The 12,500-nt window shown below is 50.5% G+C and overlaps 1 protein-coding gene across 1 annotated transcript in view; it reads right to left on the reverse strand.

Annotated features, from left to right (window-relative positions):
- The window catches only part of PAIP2B (poly(A) binding protein interacting protein 2B), a 32,383-nt gene that overhangs the window by 2,790 nt on the left and 17,093 nt on the right, over window positions 1–12,500 (reverse strand). The window contains exons 2-3 of the mRNA XM_081021298.1: window positions 8,656–8,819; window positions 846–1,031 (exon numbers count right to left, since the gene is read on the reverse strand). Of these exons, the coding sequence (XP_080877424.1) occupies window positions 846–1,031; window positions 8,656–8,811 (342 nt within the window). The 5' untranslated portion in view covers window positions 8,812–8,819. The remainder of the gene's footprint in view (window positions 1–845; window positions 1,032–8,655; window positions 8,820–12,500) is intronic.

The following is a 12,500-nucleotide window of genomic DNA, read 5'->3' on the forward strand; positions in this document are numbered from 1 at the left end:
GTACACATTTTACTTTGGAAAGTGGCTTGGAATACTGGGCCCCGTGTGGTGGGTCATTTATTACTGGTTTATAGAGACGGACAGGCGGATGAGAAGGAGCACCCCAGCCCCAAGGGAGCTCAGGGAAGACCAGTTGGGGAAATGGCTGGATTTCAGGACTTCCTGGATTTTCACTGGGCCAGAAAAGTGTGCCTGAGAGCAAGGGAGCCCACTGCCTCCAGTGCAACCACTTGGGGGACGGGTAGGGGTCCCCACTCCACGATCATGGTGGTGCAACAAACCCTGGTAGGGCTCCCCAACCCCCTGTAACCTTCCAAAGCAGGAGCTGAAGAGAGACCAGGATTTCTGCTCTCTTCCCCATCATTGCACAAGGGCTCTTCTCTTGGTGCTTGCATCCCCTCCCTGCCCTTTCTTCTAATACTAACTGGCTGAAGTTCTCATCTCTTGGGCTGTTCCTCATTTCTACGCCCTCTCGATAACCCCTTCCTCCCTGCCTACTCCTCCCTGCGCGCCTCCCATGTTGAGGTATTTCCTGCTTGGCAGGGGGTTGGACTCGATGGCCCTTGTGGTCTATTCCAACTCTATGATTCTATGATATCTCAGCTTCTTCCTGGCCTGACCCGGCCAGATTTTCCCATAAAATTGTCCATAAAAACAGTTTTAAAATGGCAGCTATCGATAGCAGCTGCTGCCCCTCTGATTGCGGATGGATTCTAAAATGTGGGAGCACCGAGGAAGATTCTGCCCACCTTTTTTCTCCCGCTTCACATCCCTGCCCCTTATCTGTGACCGACCGACACAGCCAGGTCCCCATGCCCACTTCCAGCCCCTGTCCCGGGGCTTACCAAAATGTCTTCCGATACGTGGCTGTGGGTGTTGTCGTTGACCGAGAGCCCGTTCAGCTGCTGTTGAAGCTGCCCAATGCCCTGGGGCAGGTCACGGGACGGGATGAACCAATCCTGGTCCTCTTCATCCAGCATCTCCTGGAAACAGCGGTCGAGGAATTCCTGCTCCTGAAGCTCCTCCTCCACCTGGCCAGGAAGCAGATCCACAAGGGAGGGTCACATAGGAAAAGATGTACCTCCAACTGCTTGTCATCCTGTCAAAGTTACTGCGCCAACCCCAAAATATTATTTATTTATACAATCCCTTCCTTCCACCATGGATCCCAGGGCAGCAACACAGGTGGCCATCCAGAGCTGCTTAGCTTCAGCAACATGGTGGCATCAACGGCCTTCAGACCATGGCCTGGGATTCCTCCCTGGCTCGCCAATGTCAGCTGCCATTGAGAAGTGCCACAAAGAAGTATGCAGCTTGGAGAAACCTGATGCAAACAAGGAGGGCAGTTCCTGGCCAGCCCCTGCTCTTCCAGATACTCAGCCTCACCTGGGTTTTCCCTTGTCAGTCACGAATCGCCAATGGCAGGCCTCTCCCCTTCTTTGACCGCTTTTAAAGCCACCTAAGCGAGTGGCTGCTGTTTCGCAATGAATTAATTCTGCACTCTTTTTTTTTCTTACAATGCAAAACTTTGGTTTAGCTTGTCCCCCCCCCCCAATAACTTTATTGAAGCTTAACACATATACATAATAACCAAAATTCCCAATGATTCCCTCACATAAAATAATATCTAAATTACAACAGCTACTTAATTATACACTTAATTATAAAACCCACCACCCACCCTCTACTTCCCTCCACAGCAATTCGACTTCTTTATAGTTCTTTCTACCTTTTTTCCTTGCATTCTATAATAAATTATTTTTGTTACATTCTGATTTTTCCTTCTTTCTTTATTGGTTTTGTTATTGCTTACTTTTTTAATTCTAAGCCTATTAGCATGTTATTTTTAGAACAATATTTTGACATATAATCTTCGAAATACTTCCACTCCATTCTTAACTTTTGATTTGAGTGATAGCTTATAATTGAAGTTAATTTTGCCAAATCTGTATACTTAACTTACAAATCCACTCTTCCTTTGTTGTGTGTCCTGAGATTTCCATTTAGTGGTAATTACTACCCTGGCAGCTGTTGCTGCATATAAAAAGATTGTTGTTGTTTTTCATATGTGGTATGTCTTTGCCCACCAACCCTAACAGATAAGCTTCAGGATTTTTTATCAAGGGGGTCTTTGAGGGACTCTCCTCTCTCAGTGGATAGGAGCACATTGTTAAACTACAGAACTTGCTCTGCAGGAGGCAGGCAGGGCCACCAAGATTAGAGAAATTAATGGAGGAGAAGAGGGCTGTGCTCTGCCTCACTGTGAGGGGCAGCAATGCTTCTGAATGTCAGTTGCTAGAAACCCCTTTCTCCAATTCTTCTTTCTGCACAGGGCAATCCATCTCTTCATTACGTTTCACTCATCAAAGTCTAGAGGTTTTCGGGGCTGCCAAGCCAAGGTTTTCACAGACACTTGTGTGTGAGCTCTAGCGTCTCAGTGGAGCCCATTAAAACAAGAAAAAAGGCCAGAGACACCCTGACCCTTCGCTTCCCAATCATGTCAGCCTTCAAATCGCCAAGCTGGCAGAGCGAGAACAAGCTCAGATTTCATGTCTCGTCAGCCCAACTGCAGATGGTGCTGTACTTCAAGCTGGCACACGGTGGCACTTGGGACCCACTGCTGGCATTTGTCCCCGAGAGGATGGAGAATGGAAGCTGCACCGGCCCCAACAACACTGCAGTTTCCCCGACATGTGCTTAATACAGACACCACAGCGAGCACTAAACACCCCACCCCACCCAGGAACTAATCCTGCATTAGGGGGCATTGTAACACAACCATGCATGCATGTGCCTGACCTTCAGCTGGGGGAAAGACAGAGACAGGCAGGTGACAACCAGCAGTCAAATGCAGACTTAGCTGTGGATTCACTGGGCTGCTGCCTCCCTCCCCTCTCCTCATTACTAGTAATCTCCAATCTTACGTAGCCGGTAGCCGTGTCTGTTTACTGAAGGCTAGAAGGTCTCTTGGCTGGGATCATGTGACATTTGGCTGTTCTGCAGGATGCAGCCCCTAACATGCTACTAGTTAAACAGCCACTGACTTCTACGGCTACCTTAATTTAGGATATTATCCCTGGACACTAGAGTAGGATTCTTCAACCTCGGCCCTCCAGATGTCTTGAAACTACAATTCCCAGCATCCCTTACCACTGGTCCTGCTAGCTAGGGATCATGGGAGTTGTAGGCCAAAAACATCTGGAGGGCAGAGGTTGGGGAAACCTGCACTAGAGAGTCTTCCCAACTGAATTGGGAGGAAAACTCCCTAGACAGAGTGGCACAGCCATTTAACTGCCAATTTGCTGCAGAAATCAATGTATTTCTTGTTTTCCAATGTTATTAATTCCACTGTATTGCTGCAGCCACCGCTTTAATTTATTGTTATACCGCTCCGTTGGGTGAATGGGCATGACAAACACCGTTTCCTTTAAGCAAGTGGTTAGGGAGTGTTTTTTGTCCCTCTCTTAAAACGCTAATTAATGCCTGTGGTCACCCAGTGAAGGCGCATGTTGGAAAATTCAGACTAGCTGTGATTTTTGCATTACAGAGATGCAACCAGATGACCCTCTGGGTCTCTTCCAACTCTCTAACTCATACACAAAGGAATACCTCCTTCACAAAGCCAAACTCTGACATGAGCTACTGCAAGGTGTAATAACGGTCACTAACTTGGATGGTTCTGATAAACTCACGGAGGATCCGGCGGTGAATGGCTGCTTGCCACACCACCTAGTATGCCCATATATTTGAGTTGCTGGGAAACAAGGGCGGCAGAAAAGGGGGCTGCTTGTGGGCTTTCCAGAGGCATCTGGCAGGCCAGAGGGAAACAGGATGCCGGATGAGCAGGACCTTAAGCCTGACTTAGCCGCACAGCTCTTACGTCCTCATTCCAGGTGCTTCCTCCCCACTCAAAGCCCAAACCAGGGAACACAGTTAAAAACCAAGGAGGACTAGGAACATGGTTTCTCAAGCCTCACCTCAGATTGTATGTGGGACAGTGGGTGAAATGCACAGGCCCCAGCCATGGCCAACTGGTCAAGGCCTCCTGGCCACCACCAACTGTTCCACACAAGCAGGGCCCAACACAGCCTTGAGCAACCTGGCGCTCACCAGACATTTTGGATTACAACGCCCATCTGCCCCAGCCAGCATGACCATCCTTTTGTATTTGTTACTTATTCAATGCATTTCTAAGTTGCTTTAGACAAAAAGAATACCTCTCAGTAAAGATTATGAAGCACAGAAATCAAGTAGAAGCAAAATTAAAAAGCATCGTGCAGTGCAAAACCCCTCAAATGCTCACCCAACAGCACAGTAAGAAGGAAAATGCCTGGCCCACCCTATTAAAAGATGAGCAACACAACAGAGATGAACAGAATACTGTAGAGTTGGAAGGGACCACAAGGGTCATCTAGTCCAACCCCCTGCAATGCAAGAATCTCTTGCCCAACATGGGACTTGAACCCACAACCCTGAGATTAAGAGTCTCATGCTCTACAATGGTACCTTGGGATGCGAATGCAACTTGCGTCCGCGCATCTGCAGGTCACGTTTTGCCACTTCCCTGCATGCGCGTGACGTCATTTTGACCGTGTGTGCATGCGTGCGTGATGAAACCTGGAAGTAACGCGCACCGTTACCTCCAGGTCGCCGCGGAGCGCAACCCTAAAATACTTAAATTGAAGCACATTTATCCCGAGGTATGACTGTCCTACTGAGCCCAAGGACTAAATAAACATGCCTTAGGCCAGTGCCTAAAAATGAAGCATGTTGGTGCCAGGCAAGATTACCCAGGGACAGCATTCCTCAAGGATGTGTGTGTTGCCCAATGAAAAGGCCTGTTTTCGTGTTGCCCCTTTTTACTCTTCCTGCGGATGAGGCAGATGGAGAAGGGCCTCCAATGAAGGCTGCAGGGTTTGAGTCAGTTCATGTGGGAGAGACTGTCCTCCAGGGGTTGGGATCCTGAGCCGCATAAGGCTGATGTAGTCCAAACAGCTGGAGATGCAGTCCAAACCATTGGGAAGGCCTCAGAGTGGGGAGGACTAGTTTCACACTTCCTGACAAACAGTACCCTAGACCCCAGCTCTCCTTCTGCTTGTGAAGCTCAGTTGCATTTGCAAGCAGGGAAGTCCCAGCCGGCAAATCCCACGGCTTTTGTGGCTTTCATTTGCACCAGCCACAGAGCGGCCTCTCCTGGACCAGGGACGCTTCGTTCATCCTAGCAGCTGTCACAATGCAGGCATGCCAAGAAGCCCTTCAGAGGCCAACTTCTCACGGTTGCAGCATTTCTCACTGCACACGGAATGCTCGACAATCCCTCCACCTTCACAACCACTTTGTGGGTCAGGTTCCCCTATGGGCAACAGAGCGAGCAACTAGCCCAAAGCCAGCCAGCCCACCCACTCAGTTTAGGAGCCCAGCTTAAAGTTCAACCAGACCCTATGCCACAGGGGCACGCCTGGCCTCTCCGCACTTCCATGCATGCCTCCATCCTGGGGCTTCTCCACTTCCCCAGAACGTCCTGCCTTTTTACTCTTTCAAAAGGAGGAGAATGAATGTCTCCCTGGTGACTCTGTGGCTTGCCCTGCCCACAGAGAACATTTTGCAGGAGCTGCCATCCTCCTTCTCAGTGGTCTTGCTGCAAGCCTTCCTATCTGCTTCTGGGCCCCACCCAGAGGCTGCCCTCCCAAACAGAAGAGGCTCAGTACTGATGCAACTGGCTCCAGGAAAGCAGCAGGGCTGGTCTGCTCACCCCCAAGAAGGAAGGGTTTCGGATTTCTTGTTTTCGGCTGAAGTCGCCTCCTCTGCCAATGAGACCCTTGGAAGGCAGGCGGGGCTTCTCCTGTCATCCCTGAGCAAGATTCCTTCCTGCTGCGGAGGCTTTCCTCGCACACTGCCACATCGCAGGCTTGGCAGCTGGACAGAGGCCCCGAGAAGACAGGAAGCAGCAAAACCGCCCCGCCAAGGCTTGGAGCGCAGCAGGCTAAGCAGTTCCAGACCTCCCAGAGCAGAAGGGAGATGCCGAGAGCAGCTGAGATAAGAACCAGGGAGCTTCAGCCGTCAGGTCTGAGGGCTCAGCTCTCACCAAAAACTGCCCCCCAGCTCATCCTCAATGGTCAAGCACAAAGAGAGTCTGGGAGGCAGGAATATAGGGAGCTGTGTCGCAGCAGCTCAGCCCCCCTGACCCAGGTAACCTTGTACTGTCTCCCCCAACTGCCAACTGTTCTCCATCACCTGCCAGCTGAACCTTTCTGCTGGAGATGCTGGCAGAGATTGAACTCGGGACCCACTAGAGGCCCATTCCGCCAGACTGCCTAAGCGGGAGAGAGATGGAAAGCAACGGGGCTCATTTAATGCGCTCTACTGGAGGCCCAGGACACGGGTGGCACTGTGGGTTAAACCACAGAACCTAGGGCTTGCCAATCGGAGGTTCGAATCCCCGTGACGGGGTGAACTCCCGTTGCTCGGTCCCTGCTCCTGCCAACCTAGCAGTTCGAAAGCACATCAAAGTGCAAGTAGATCAATAGGTACCGCTCGGGTGGGAAGGTAAATGGCGTTTCCGTGCGCTGCTCTGGTTCACCAGAAGCGACTTAGTCATGCTGGCCACATGACCCGGAAACTGTACGCCAGCTCCCTCAGCCAATAAAGCGAGATGAACGCCTCAACCTGAGAGTCGGTCACAACTGGACCTAATGGTCAGGGGTCCCTTTACCCTTTACTGGAGGCCCAGCTCCATCAAGCACCTCCCTGCCCCTGAACTGTCCCAAGCTGCTCATTGGAGGAGCAACTGTTCATAAATTGGTGCCCGAGTCTTTATTTCCCTCTTCCCTCCCTGTCCCTTTCACCTTGCATATCAGGTTTCTTTTCAGATCATGAGCCTGTGGGTAGCGTCCGTCTTGGCTACACGTAAGCAGCTCAGGGAGCCTTCTGGGCACAAATGCAATAAATAAATATTTTGTCCTGCCCCTTTCAGCTATGGTTCTCTCCAAGGAGCTTCCTCAGCAGGGATGGAGTAGGCAAGGGAAGGGAGCTAAGGTGGCCAGGGAGGAAAAGCAGGCGGGGAGGGGAGAGGCAAGGACAGAGACAGACCCAAGGACTCTGGCAACAGATGTAGGGAAGAGGAGCGTGCATCCTAAAGAGAAGTGGCAGCAAGCTGCAGGATCCTGCTCTCTGCCACCTCCTACAGCCCAGCCTTTGCAGCAGCTCAGCCCTTGAAGAGGTATTGAGGAGCGCAGCGAATGCTCCTGCTGAGGAGCTCGTCCTGCCTGTTTGGCAACTGCTGTGCTGGCAGCTGCTGGGCCTTCTCCAGGCGGAATTCAAGGCACTCCTGCTTACCTTTCAAGCCCCTTGTGGCCTTGGAACCAGTGGGGTGGGGGGCACCGCTGCCTCTTCCTGTGGGAGCTCCTACGGCAGCTACAGGCTGAGCCCAAGAGGCGGCCAGAACTTGGGACTGCCAGGAGAGGGGCCTTGAGGCCAGTAGCCCAAAAGCTCTGGGCTGCCGTCCTGGAGGAGGCACGGCACGGCTCCTTTCTCCTCTGTTTTTGAGAAAGCATTCATCTGTTGGGCGGTCCTTCCCCTGGTTTTTAATGCTGCTGGATTTTACCGAGTCCTGCCATTTCTAAAGTTTGCAATCGGAAGCCACCTCAAGGGTAGAAAAAGTGGGTTGAAGATAATCTAAAATGAATAGATTCATAAAGACCAAATTCCTAGCTGTCGTGCAGCCACAGAGGCAGGTGGAGACTTGCAATCAGAGAGATGAGGGAGAGACTGGGGCTTCCTGAAAGATCAGGAATGGACGTTTTAGTGCCCACAAAATCTCCTTTCTCCTCCCGTCCGACGTCTCCTGTGCCCTCTCCATCTTACTTCCCTTCTTTCTGTCATCTGTCAGCCTTATCTTTACCCCAAGATAAAGTTCTTTCAAAGAAGCTTAAACACACCCCTTGATTAAAACCACATCTTAGTGGCATGATTTTATTTTTTTTAAGGTAGGCAAATCTCTTTCTATTACTAATGCAGGTGAAGGAGAGCCACTTGCCCAAGGCTGAGGCGAGGTTCTAATGGCAGACTTCCTGCCTCCCATGGCACTTCTATAGACAGGGCTAGACTCTTGCTCAACATGGAAGTTACAGAACTCCCTCCCACAGGAAGCAGTGATGGCCACATAGTTAGATGGGTTTAAAAGAGGATTAGACAAATCCATGGAGGAGAGGGCCAGAAATGGCTACTAGCCGTGACAGCTTTGCTCTGCCTCCACAGCTGTAATATTTCCAAATACCACTTGCTGGAAGCCACAGAAGGGGAGAGTGTTCTTGTCCTTGAATGCTGCTTGTGGGTTTCACAGAAGAGGCATCTTGGTTGGCCACCCTGAGAACAGGATGCTGGACTAGTTCTTATGGAAAGTCATAAACCCCAACCCCCTGCCCTATCCAGAGTGTAGGCTGCCCCAACCTGTGAGCGAGGACGACACAAAGCAGGTGGCTAGCCTGAGCATCTATTTTTAAGTGATTTCTGATTTTCTAATGGTATTCTGTACTCTACTGGCATTTCGCTTCTCATAATCCCTGTAGGCTGCCCCATAAAAACTGGCCTATAAACCGCGTACCAAGGAGCAGACTGGAGAGTCAGCAACTGCAGCAAGCCCCTTGACTGCCTCACCTGCCGGTTGAAGTCCTCTTCGTTCTCCATCCACATGTACTCGGCAAAAGGGTTGTTCTCCTTCTCATCATGCCCGTTCACTACCTGGTCCTCCTTGGATTTTGCAGGGGTGGTGGCAGTCGTGGTCGTGTTTGCCACGCTGGAACCATTCATCATTACGGAATCTGAGAAGGGAAGATGAAAAATGTGTTAGGAATAGGGAAAAGAATACGGGACACTTTCACAGCTCAGGAGCCAACAGCAGATGCCACCCCAGCCCCCAGTATAATGGTCATGGTGCTTCATGCGTCACCCCTCACAGAAATACTGCCTAGGGATTGAGAATTTCTGAAAGCTTGGATGTCTGGGAAGAAGAGATTTCTCCTGTTCGTTGGCAGAAAGAAGAGAACCTCTGCTGGCATTGGGGTGGAAGTAAGTGAGAAAGAGATCCACAGTACTGACTTGGCTCTCTTATACACTAGACTGCACACAGGGCACTGAAGTCCTGCAATGAGCACCCATCAGCCTGGGAGAAGAGAGCCAGAGACAGGCAACGCATGAGAAAGGAGGAGATTCCATAGCTACCCAGTCTTCTACATGTTTACTTGAAAGGAAGTACCACTGAACTCAAGGGGTTTCTCTCCCATGGAATGGGATACAGGGTTACACCACCCCAGAGTGGAAAAGAAGATGCCCTCATGCTGGCCCATCCATCACCGTCTTCAACCATGAACTTGGAAGAGAAGCAGTCCGCTGTCTGCCTCAGTGACAGAAACCATGAGAGTGGTTGCCGGCACAGCCAACGGCAGCTGCAACCCCTGAAGAACGAGGCAAGAGCAGCAGCAGAAAGGCAAACATGTCACGCCATGATACTCTGTAGGACTAGAAAGGAGCAGGCCCTCTTGAACTCAGGGGAGTGTTGCTTCCTATTAAACATGCCCAGGCTGGGGCTGTTACGCCTCTCTTGTGGCAAGACGTGCAAAGAAAATCCATAATGGGGAGGGGAACTGCTAAGAATCCCACCACATATAAGTTTCTTACCCACCCTAATTACCACTTGCTGCATCTGCAAACACCTGAGAATTGTGCCCGTGAGTGAGAGGGATCCCATGGAGACAGGCAAGCCTGCAAGTTGACACAGGGCTTTGAAAAGGATCCACCTCAGGACTGGGCATGGAAAGAGATTAGGAGCCACACAGCTGCCTCAGCACTAGTGGCTTGGGCTCTCAATCCTGAAGCTGTATTCTGCATTGTCTTCAGGGACAGTCCAATGGGCAGTGCATTCAAGTCATCTAGAGGTAACCAGAGCATGATGGATCACTGGGTTAAGACTCTCTCCCAGACACCAGGGGACGTTTGTGCTTGAGTTTCTCCTGAGCATTGCCTCAGGCTAAGTTGGTCTTGACTGTGACAAGGAGGGACACAGGCAAAAGAGGGTCTTCTCCACAGCAAGGAGGGCTGTGCTGGTGATGAAGGAAGCGAAGATGCCCCGTAGCAAATAATACTGTCCTACACAAATCCGAGTTGTGGGGCCACAGAGCCCAAACCCTATCCAGGTGAAAAATAATATGCAAAGGAGGGCAAGGGTTGGATTTGGCCCCCACCCAAACTAGTTTCCATGCTAGAGAAAACCAGATGCCCTGTTCCAAATTAAACAATACATTTCATTAATAACGTTTATTCTGTTCAATAAGTTTATTGTGCTAGCCAAAGGCCATGACAAAACCATCCAAACACAAACATTTATTCATACTAAGCAGCCGCAAGAAAGACCAAACTCCCAATGGACCGCTTGGGTGACGTGAGAGCTTGAGAGAGTTTGGCAGTGAAAACTACACAAGGCACAGGAAACAGCAGCAGAATGACAACATGGGGGGCTGAGAGGGAGAACAGCATCTAGGCACCAACACCTCCCAGCTGCAGTGCTTCCCCACCCACCCCTGGAGCAACATTTGGGGTATTCTCGGTGTGTAGGAGGGATGCATAGCTGTAACTAGACTCGAAACTGGGACAGCTGGATTGAAGACCCCATCTCTGCTATACATGCTCAGAAAATTCACTCCCTTTCAGCTTCAACTGCCCATCTGTAAAATGGGAATACAGAGACCTATAGAAAAGGGGTGCACACAAATGACCACAAAATACATGGATAGGTTCTCCCCTTTTTGCAGTACCCCCAACCCCTTTCCATGCCACCAACCAAATTCATACTCCGACAGGGAGGGAGGGTGTGGCTGGAGCTTCAATCCCAGAGGATGTTGCCACAGCCTCTGCATGCAAAATCACTATTTTCTAGCCAAACGGCACAAGGCCTACTCTCTCACCAGAGCCCTCTGCACGGGGCACATTATGAACTCCACATGGCTTTCTTCAAGAAGACATTTGGACAAGGTGTTTTGACTGTCCAGGCTGAGCAAGCCCTGGTTCCATGCTTGGTACTCATCTGAGGGACCCTTCTGCAAGATCCAGAATTGTTTTTCCAGTGCTTCTACACGGCTTTATGCAAGTGAGTCGTAGGCAATTTGTAACTGTAGGGAGTGACGCTACAACGCTTTCCACATGCATCATGTCAGGAGGGTTTTGGGTATCACATGGCAGGACAGAATTCAAAACAAAGATGTGCTCCTCCCAAGCTCACATTCCCAGCATGTTTGCACTCCTGTCTCAGTGATGTCTACACTGCCTTGGTCATGTCCACAGAGTGGAAGATGGCAGGATCCCCAAGAACGTGCTCTATGGGGATTGCATCACAAAGATGTCTGCCAATGTGACACGAGGGCTGGCAAAAACAACCCCACCATGTGGGAATCCCTTGCAGATGATCACAGTGCCTGGAGGCAGGCAGTCAGGTCATGCATCCACAGTAGCGACCAGGGGAAGAATGACCACTGGGGGGAGTGCAGAGAGAAGAAACACCCTGGCCCATCTACAGCAGCACAACCAGACACCTTCTTCTGCCCCAGATGCAACAAAACATGTCTCTCCTGCATCGGTCTCTATAGCCACAGCAAGTGCTGTACTCTCCAACCCTTTGACCTCACCCTCAAAGGCACACTCCTCCATTGTTTCCCGAGACAGACGGACGCCAAGCAACAAACCATAGACTGACACTGAAGATCCAGTTGCAAAGTTGACTTGGCTGAGCCATCGCCCTGAATCAAAGCGCTGGCCTGAGCCTCCGGCAGCCTCAGATGTTGTGGGTTCAGGGGGCTTAGCTTTTATCTGTACAGTTGACAGGACGTGGGCAGGAAGAGGAGGTTCACTGCTTCACATGGGACTCCCTCTCTCTTTCATCCACCTTCACCTATGTACGTATCATCGGAAGCTGCTATATCTTGAGTCAGACCATTGGCCCATCTATTTCAGTACTGTCTGCACAGACTCCTCTCCGGGATTTCAGGCAGGGGTCTCAGCCAACCCTGTCTGGGGGTGCTGGGGATTGAACCTGGGACCTTGTGTTTGCAAGACAGATGCTTTATCACTGAGCTACAGTCTTTCCCATATGCACTGGAAAGGCCCAGTGTCGGATTTTGGAAATTACTAAAACTAAAATGAAATCTCTAATCCCTAAAATCTCTTTGAAATTCCATTGCTCCTGTATAAACTTGGCCTTAGGACATAACTGACAGATACACCAAGCATTTCATAACAAAACTTGCCCAAAGTAGCCCTTTATCGGTTTCCCAAGTCCTCTATGCTTGAGCAGAAAGTACTTCCATCAAGGCAGATTGCCAAAACCACTGGCTACTGCCCCCTGCCCCATCTTATTTCTCCCTTTCTGCTGAGTAAATGAGCAGTTGATCCAGCAAAGCCACAAGATTCATGGAGGCTGAGCTGGTGAACGCCAGGCGCTGGCAAAGGCGGGC

This window comes from Podarcis pityusensis (genome assembly GCF_964106645.2).
Source record: "Podarcis pityusensis genome assembly, chromosome: 9".
Lineage (NCBI taxonomy): Eukaryota > Metazoa > Chordata > Lepidosauria > Squamata > Lacertidae > Podarcis > Podarcis pityusensis.